Below are 9,206 nucleotides of genomic sequence, written 5' to 3'. Positions count from 1 at the left end.
GTACCAGCTCGGTTTTATCACCTTTATCACCTCACCTGTATCACCTTTCTTAGTACCGCGATCCTTACTGGCTATGACACTGAATCGGATATGAGTTGATAGCGCCCCTAGCGCTTTCTGTTATCCTTGTCCCGCCATGCTGGGCTTTAAATAGTGGGTTATTTTTCTTGATGTTCATATCACCTGATGAGAGCCTGAGATGGCATGAAACTTTAAGTTGTGACTGATCAAGCCATCTGTTGTTCTGACTAGTGTGTCACGGCTCTACCTTCCCGGTATCGAGCTCTCTTGGATTTCTGCTGGAATTCACAACAGTGTGTATATAATTATACAAATGAATGGACTCCGCTCTCTGTGAGTATACAAATGTACATACATTGTTGGTTGACAGCATGTTACAAGGCGGAGGACCACTGTGTTTGGAAACAGTGACCTTACTACAACCATCCACGGTTGGCAGAGCCCCAGTCTTGCGACCATTTGAACCGGCTCTGCCAACCGTGGATGGTTGTTGTAAGCATTGAGCAGTGATGCTATGATATTAAGCATAGGAACCCGCTCATTTTGAGTTGCGATATCAGCAACTTTCGAGCTTTTCTGAAATATGGATGCTTTTTCAGCAACTTTCGCTTGTTTTGGCATGGTTGCGAAAAGCATAAGTTGCGAAATATTTTGGCATCTTTGGCCTTTGGGAAAGGGCTAATAAGGAGACCACTTGGCTACAAAGACCACATTTTCAAGGTGCATTGAGCGGTCGTCTTACATGTTTCACTGTACATGTATATGTTTTCTTGAGAAATCTAGCATACATGTATTATTGCAAAATATGGGATTTTGTGAGAATTCACAATGCCATCGTGACTACTACCGCGCCTTTGCCTGCTGAGTAGCCCTTTCCCAATGATGCCCACCCCTTTTCCCGCAACTTTTTGTTGTTTTGGAACTTCGGAAATAGCGGCCCATCATCAGGGTAATGGATGACAAAATATCCATTGCATACCGGTCCATTGCATACCGCGTACCGGTAGGTACTTTACAGAACTACATGTCATGTATGATCAACAATTAATGCCACTGGGAAAGTTAACATCTTGGTGTGAATATGTTAGGTGAAGAATAGGAACTTGGGAAGGAAGTGTAGGTGGTGTATGTCTCAGCAGTGAGGTGTGTGTTTGTGTTGGGGGGCCGGGGGGGGGGGGGGGCACGACACTCAACAGGCCTTCCTCGTCGTTCTTCTTCTTCTGGTACACTTCTCTTGGGCACTCAGGGCAAGAGAGCGATGACGACACCAACAAATCCTTTAGCAGACGACCAGATTGGAATATTACACGATGTTTTTACTGAACAAACGTACTGTACGGCGAACATTACGAGCCAAACGGTCATTCACGAATAGTGCACTGAGGATGGCTGTGGGTGTGTGCTGTCGGCGTGGTCGACGTGGGTTGCTGGCATTGAGTTTGGCTGTGCTAATGGCGTGCTCAGTGTGGGTAGTTGTTGTCGGCTAGCAGCTGTTCTATTTTCTTCTCTCCCCTTGCTTTGCCGGCATTTCTTGAGGAGTTTCTTAATTGCTCCTGAGCGACTGACGTCTTCACCTGCAACGGTAATGATGGCGTGTATGACAGATGCACACCACTATGACTGGGCTTGACAAACACCTCCCACTCCGCAATACCATTGCAAACACTGAAACAGATACGGACAAGTCCAGGTAGCTGATGGTGTGTGTGTGTGTGTGTCGTCCTGCTGTGTGTGCTTAACAGTGAACTTGATGTCCTGATGCCTCCTGCTCATAAACTGAACGAACTCCATTAACCAGACGAGACCATGACACCATACCACTACACAATCGTCAATGTACCTTCGATACAGATGAGGTTTCCATGGGAAAACCGACAATGCCTCTGATTCCAACCTGGACTTGAATATGATCGCCATCGAGGGTGCCAAGTGGTTGCCCGAGAAAATATGCCAGACCCACAAGGACTCGAACCTGGTTAGGGTCTTTTCTCTTTTCAGACAGTTCACTTCTCCGACTGATCCTTTGAAGTTCTCCCAATCCTACGTGACAACCATTCGTAAGAGCTTACCAGGGAAGTGCGAAGGATGTCGCAAGGATTCCCGTTGCTATCCTAAGATTGCACTTGTAACATCCTTCGCACTTCCCTGGAAAGCTCTTTACGATCGTACGAATGGTTGTCACGCACTTGTTATCACTATTTTGCACGCTTTAACCGTAAACCCAAGACGGAAGTGTATATTATGTACATGTACATGTATTATATCCTACTGCTGGTTATCTATTTTCTGTCAGTCACGAGATTCCAATCACTGCATTGATAAATGTGACAAGAAAACGTTCTGGAACTAAACCTTTGCTACACTTAGCACTTTGTTGCTTGACATGAGCGCGAGTTTAATTATTTTGTTCATAGCTATTTTGCGAATACTAGTATTCATTAGCTGAGCATGTGAGGTTGCGCTCAACGAAAATTGGTAGCACCGTAATGAAATTTTGTAACGAAAAAAGCTAACGAATATTCGTAAACCGTGGTAGCCCTTGCAGCTTGGCGGATTATGCTGGCATAATTTCTGGCATAATCTTCGGATCTTGTCTAAAAATTATGCCCTGGCGTAAAAGGACATCTGACTTCTGAGACCAGACGGTCAGCATAACCTTCCGATGCTGGCTGAAGATTAATGCTCCAGGCATACTAATTATTTTAGGCATGTTACAGGAAAAACCTGGTGAATGTTACCCCTTATAAGCCGTGCTGTCAGCCTGGCATGGTGCCAGAGTCGTTGTGACGTTGTAAAGACTTGCATACTCACTGGGCATAATGAAAAGCATAGCAATTTACCCAGCATGATCCGCCAAAGGCTGTTTGTACTGAGCTCACCATACCAATTACCATTAGATTGGACCACATAATAGCACTATTATGGTGTAGAAAAAATGTACATGCATCTGCTCTGTTTCGCGGTCGCGTTTGGACGGCCCGAATGATGAATCGTCGTAGCAACTTTCGTTACTCGAACCCGGACGGTCAAAATCTTACGAATCTTCGTTGTGCGCAGCCTAACCAGCTCTCTACTCGTACATGATGTACATCTAGTACTGACTCTGCTTTATGACATGACATGTCTGTATCCATGGTCACCGCCGGACTTTCAAAGAATGACTATGACTGTCGTTACGCCAGCAAACCAGTCAGCGCGAGCGGATAAGAAGCCAGAATACCACAATGCAGCACTAGTGGAGTAGTGCACTGCAGCACCACCAGCTGACATGGTTGAAAGCACTTGCAAAGACAAGAGTGCTAGGACTAAATGGGCGTTCAGGCTCTACACGTAAAATAACGCCGTCGAGCCTTTATATTGGAGTGGATATTCTCCTCCTTTTCAGTCTTCCTTGAGGAAACGGCACTCTCTCGTCGACGGTCATTTAGTGACGGTTCTGCCTAACCGAGGGTGAATCGTGCCTCGGCGTCAGGCCCATTAGTATTGCGGGACGCTGCCGCACGATCCGATTGCAAACCTAAAAGCATAGCAAGCAAAGCACTCGTCAAAATGGCAGAGGACGTACCTTCAGTGCTGGAAGGCAAGCGATTTACAGTGATCCTGCTACTCAGTCAAGCTATCATGATATTGTTGTTTGGCATGTTCGTGGACTATGCACCCGGCGAGTCTAAACCATTGAGCAACACTTCACTCAACGCTCCGGATGCCGCTCAAAACACGGTGGAGACATTCTATCCTATGTGGATGGACGTTCATGGAATGATGTTCATTGGGTTCGGATTTCTCATGGCCTTCTTGGCACGGTACGGATATAGCAGCATCGGTCTGAATTTCCTCGTCGGCTCATTCGTCCTCCAGTGGGCAACGCTAGTGCTGGGATTCTTTCACATGGAAGGTGAATACACTACCAACATCCAATTGACCATTACCAACATGCTGACAGCGGATTTCGCTGCAGCAGCTGTGATGATAACATTCGGCGCTGTGCTCGGCAAAGTGTCTGCATTGCAACTCCTCGTGATAGCCTTCTTTGAAATCCTCATCTTTGCTACCAACGAAATGATCGGTGTGGAGCACTTCAAAGCTGTTGACATTGGCGGCTCTATGTTTGTGCACACATTCGGCGCCTACTTTGGTCTGGCGCTGTCACGCGTCCTAGCATCGAAAACACGTGAAGCTCGGCATGGCGGGCAAGAAACCAAGGAAGGCGCTATCTATCATTCTGATCTATTTGCAATGATTGGTAAGTGGTGATTACACCGATGTATAAACATACCTCTGGTATCCCGGCATCCCAGTGATCACGATACAGACAGACATTATAGTGGGGGCAACTAAACATCCGACCCGGCCTGATTTTCACGGTGCTAGAGTGCAGCACCGATTCTAATGGTCTCTATTAGTGCGTAGTGTTACAAGAGCGTGCTGGGACTTTGCAATGCGAGCACACCGAGTTAGGGTCGGATTTCAGTTGCAAGCCAGTACTGTACATGTATGACACAGGTCAAGGTACAGGCATGCACATGACACTGCAGGGGCGTAGGAGGGGGTTTTGGAAGTGGTACGACCGAAGGTCGGCGCGGCCAAAGGCCCTTTTGGAGGGGGGTTGGGGGACCTTTCCCGGGAAAATTTTGTAAAGAAAGACACAAAATCCTGCGTTCTGGGAACTTCTGGCACAGTTTATAAAGTCATAATGTCACGGTCAGAAGAGACGTGCATGGACATGCACAGATCATGATGCATGGCAGATCTACGAGTACGAGTCTAGAAAAAGGTCAAAGTCTGATGCGCATATGCGCATACATGTATGCATCGATGGATCCTGATTTTTTTTATTATGGTTTTGCACGTTCCGGACGGACCACACTTTTCGAAAAGTGGTACGGCCATGGTCGTACCAGTCGTAGCGGGTGCTACACCCCTGCACTGGTCAAGGTACCTGGGCATACACATGACACTGTCTACATGGTGTAGCAGAGTAGTACTGTAGTACAAGGCAGCAGGATACCCGTCACATCGGCAGGCGGCCCCACCGGCGATAGTCAAGCAAGTACAGCCTGTGCGGTTGCCTACTTTGCAGGTACAGAATCATGGCCTGCAGGTACAGAATCATGGCCTGCAGGTACAGAATCATGGCCTAGAGTGTACAGAATCATGGCCTAGAGTGTAATTGCATGCTTCCTCTCAAACAACTGCTGGCCACCCAGCTCCGAGGCCGCTGACAATTGATTTTATTCCCGTAGCTATGCAGAAGACGTTACTTCAGTAACGTCTGGCGCTAGCCAGGGTCCACACAGCTTTAATTTGGTGTTTGTTTGTGTGTTTGTTTGTTTGTGTCACGCCTGGCGCTATCCGTATCTGACGGCAAAAAAGCATAGGATGTTATAAATTTTTCAATTCTCCTTTTTTCCAGGCATATCCTGGGATTCGAACCCGCACTATCGCCCTACATGCATTCCCCCATACACTTCGCATTCATACCCATTCTTCCAAGTTGCGTTACGTTATTATCTTGCGTTTGAAAGCCCTATTTGAATATTGCGGGAAGCTGTATGTGGCCAGCTGTGTTTGATGGTACGGTACGGTACGGGAGACGGTGTCGTATTACCCTCGATCGTACCTGTCCCGTCCCTATCCCCTACCGTACCGTGCCATCAAAGACGGCTGGCCACAATGCATATAACTCAAATAGGGCTTTCAAATGCAAGATCACAATGTGAAACAACTTGGAAGAATTAGTATGTATGCGAAGTGCATCGGGGGATGAATGCAGGGCGCGCGATAGTGCGGGTTCGAATCCCAGGTTATGTCTAAAAAAAAGGAATTTTTTAAAGAATTTATAACATCCCTATGCTTTTTTTTTGTCTAGGTCATCAAGGCAAAAAAGCATAGCGTAGGGCCCTGAGCTTCCAAGCTCTCTCGTTAGTCAGGCGTGATACTTTCCTGACTAATGTGTCAATGCAGTTTGTGGATAATCATTATAGTATACTTACATGTACATCGGCATACCCTACCTCCTGGACGAGGTGGGCCAGACTAGACAGGGTTGCGATTGCACACTTGAATCCTCCCCCCCCCCCCCCACCCCTCCTTCTTTCAAGAGCATGCTGCCAAAACTCCTGATCTGCCCGGCTGCGTGGTGTCTGTGTAAGTACTAACTGTGTTTATCTTGGCCTTTTAGGAACAATAATTCTTTGGATCTACTGGCCAAGTTTCAATGCCGCCCTGGGTAGTGGTGATCAGAGACACCGTGCAGTCATCAACACATACTATGCTCTGGCTGCCTGTGCCACTACCACTTTTGCAATATCCAGTCTCTTCAGCAAAGACGGACGATTTGATATGGTAAGTGTCCTGTTACCAATGTGATCATCTCCGCCACCATCCATACACACACCATGTACACACACCGTGTACCACACACACACGTACACACACACACACGCATACACACACACACCATGTACCACACACACACACACACACACACACACACCACACATACACACACACACACACACACACACACACACAAACCTTCGTAAAAGGCCACTGTGTGGTGTATCCGCCATCTGTCAGCAGTGACTAGCAGTTTGATGTGTAGATTTAACAGCCAAATGTTCAGTTGGATTGTCCTGCATGTGTGTGTGTGTGTGTGTGTGTGTGTGTGTGTGTGTGTGTGTGTGTGCGTGCGTGCGCGCGCATGCGTGTGTGCGTGTGTTTCTGGTTCAGGTTCATGTGCAAAATGCCACTCTAGCTGGAGGTGTTGCAGTAGGAGCATCGGCAGACTTCCTCATCGAACCATGGGGTGCCATGTTCCTGGGAGTGTTTGCTGCAGTCTTGAGTGTCCTTGGCTACACGTTTCTACAGCCGTATCTACAGAAATACTGGCACATACACGATACCTGTGGCGTACACAACCTGCATGGTATGCCAGGAATACTGGGTGGTCTGGGCGGTATAGTTGCCACAGCAACACTATCCACTAGCAAGTATGGCAACAGGTAGGTTGTTCAGCTCAGTACACACTATAGATAGTACAATACAGTCCGTACTAGTGACTTAGTAGCAATAACAAAGAGGATGGCATAGACCAGCAGTGTGTGCAACTCAATCAGTGGTGGCCCACTGGTGGGGAAAGCGTGATTGCTTCAAAGTACCAGTCGTTTACTTTGACGTCACTCTGCAAAAAAATGATGTACCGGTAGTAGATTGCATTGATGCGCCACAGTGCAGCAGAAGAATCACAGTGGTGGGCCATGGGGTGACATAAACAATGAATTTTGTTGTCCTGAACCAGTATGCAGAGTTGTGTACTCTGCTTTATGTACTCTTGCAGTTGATAGCTCTAAGTGCATGCCTCCCATAACCCTACCAACTCACAGCTACCTACTGTTACGTATATCCAGAAATCCTCACTACTAGCAATTATTATATTTTGATGTTTTATACTTCTTTTGTGAAGTAAGAGCAATGAAGAGTATGATGGATGCAGACTCCACAGCAATTATCCACTTGCCGTAACGATTTCCCATTTTGTTGTTGTCTTGTATGCTCTAATCATGTATTGCTGTCGTTTGTGCTGCTTCTGCCCCTGCTACACTCCACACAGTCTCTATCAAGTCTATCCAGCGATGGCCCCGGAGGAAGCGAATGATGCTGAGCTACTCCGACTGACAAGTCTTGGCTACACATACGAAACTGGTGATGGCCGCAGTAGCTCAACACAATCACTGTACCAGCTGGCCACACTTGCTGTGACCATCTGCATGGCTCTAGCTGGAGGCACACTAACAGGCTACATCGTGCGCCTGCAGTTTTTCCAGCCAGTCAACGACAGAAACAGCACCTTGTTCGAGGATGCTTTGCACTGGGAGGTCAATGACATGGACCTCAAGGAGATAGTCGAGATACCCATGCCCGCAGCTGGGATGGAAGACGGTGCAAGCAGCGGCTCCACAGAACAATTGCATCAACGTGCAGCTGCCACAGCCACTGTCATCGCACGTAGTGGACATTCATCACCTGTAAATGATCAAAGTGTTTGAAGAACGTCAATTGCTAAGTGGACCACATCAACAATTTCTAGCTTAATTCTCACCTGAAGTGCGAAGGAAACGGTAAAGGTGCCTTTCCTGAGACACATACCAGCAGCTTGAACCCGGAGTCGGAGCTTGTCAATTACGGCATCAACTTGCAGACTTCCCCTTTCTTAGCTACCAGCAAGTTGTGATCACTCAGCCCAAGAAAACACCCATTTGAAAGTAGAGGTACTTTGTGATAGTACCAATTCCCATTCCACCACCATATGCACAACACTAGTAATGTGCGCTGCACACGCGCAGCAATTACATGCCATCACTTAATCGACAAAATCATTCTTGATGAGGGAATTGTACTCGGTACATGTATCAGGTTTTAGCAATGGTAGCAATGTTACATCATTCAAACACTCTGTTGGGTTTTTCGGATATTGGAGCACTTTGTGTGCTTTTGCAATACGGTCGACTCCACTTATTTCAACACGGATGCAATGAGTTTCGTGACACAGCATTGTTCATGTCCCTGTTCTAACCCATACAGAATTATTGTTTGTATAAACAAATCATAATCTTGTTGGGAACATGTAAAAAACAAGTGCATTCGTGAAGTTACGAGCAGCATGCCATATAGACAGAATTTATAGTGTAACTTTACTAGTTAGGGGTACTAGTACTACTACTCCCGCACATTGGTGTTTGTTACATCCAGAGTAGACCGTATTTTTTACTTAGTTGCCATGCCGACCAGGCACTGGCAGTTTGTAACCCTTAGAAAAATAGAATAGAAATCGAGCCGGTGTGTGTGTGTGTTCGTTGTAGCCTTGCTTATAAGGCCACACGTTTCTATTTCTATGTTTCTCGTCACCCGAAAATCTAAAATCGTATGCGAGAGGTTGAAAAAAATGACCGAAAAATATAAAAAAAAGTTTACTACAGTCCATTCATCGGAAACTGGCCCGCTGGCTTTTGAAAGTCGGATTTGGGCCGAATTGATGATCAAAAACCCACTTTAAATCTCAAAAATCTGGGTTTTGGATCTGCTTCTCCATACATTTTGCCATGGCATACCTGTCCTAATTTTGTAAAACCCGGCTGAATTTCTATTTCCCTGTTCTTGGACTTTTCTGGCCTCAAATGTGGCAA

General features: G+C 46.6%; 1 protein-coding gene across 1 annotated transcript; it reads left to right on the top strand.

The window, feature by feature from the left end:
* The first annotated feature begins 3,275 nt into the window (after positions 1 to 3,275).
* LOC135822786 (ammonium transporter Rh type A-like) lies at positions 3,276 to 8,855 on the top strand. Its single transcript, XM_065335615.1, has 4 exons — positions 3,276 to 4,264; positions 6,203 to 6,366; positions 6,754 to 7,025; positions 7,634 to 8,855. The coding sequence occupies exons 1-4, from the start codon at positions 3,571 to 3,573 to the stop codon at positions 8,067 to 8,069; spliced, it is 1,566 nt and encodes a 521-aa protein (XP_065191687.1). The 5' UTR covers positions 3,276 to 3,570; the 3' UTR covers positions 8,070 to 8,855.
* Positions 8,856 to 9,206: the final 351 nt, after the last annotated feature.

The sequence above is a fragment of the Sycon ciliatum genome, chromosome 1, assembly GCF_964019385.1.
Source record: "Sycon ciliatum chromosome 1, ocSycCili1.1, whole genome shotgun sequence".
NCBI lineage: Eukaryota > Metazoa > Porifera > Calcarea > Leucosolenida > Sycettidae > Sycon > Sycon ciliatum.
This window is presented reverse-complemented; position numbering and strand designations above follow the sequence as displayed.

What these genes read in the sequence shown, in the direction of transcription:
- LOC135822786 (XM_065335615.1), top strand. Translation starts at nt 3,571, where the DNA reads ATGGCAGAGGACGTACCTTCAGTGCTGGAAGGCAAGCGATTTACAGTG. An exon ending in AAGACGGACGATTTGATATG is followed by an intron (nt 6,367 to 6,753) that starts GTAAGTGTCCTG and finishes TTTCTGGTTCAG; the next exon opens with GTTCATGTGCAAAATGCCAC. An exon ending in ACTAGCAAGTATGGCAACAG is followed by an intron (nt 7,026 to 7,633) that starts GTAGGTTGTTCA and finishes CACTCCACACAG; the next exon opens with TCTCTATCAAGTCTATCCAG.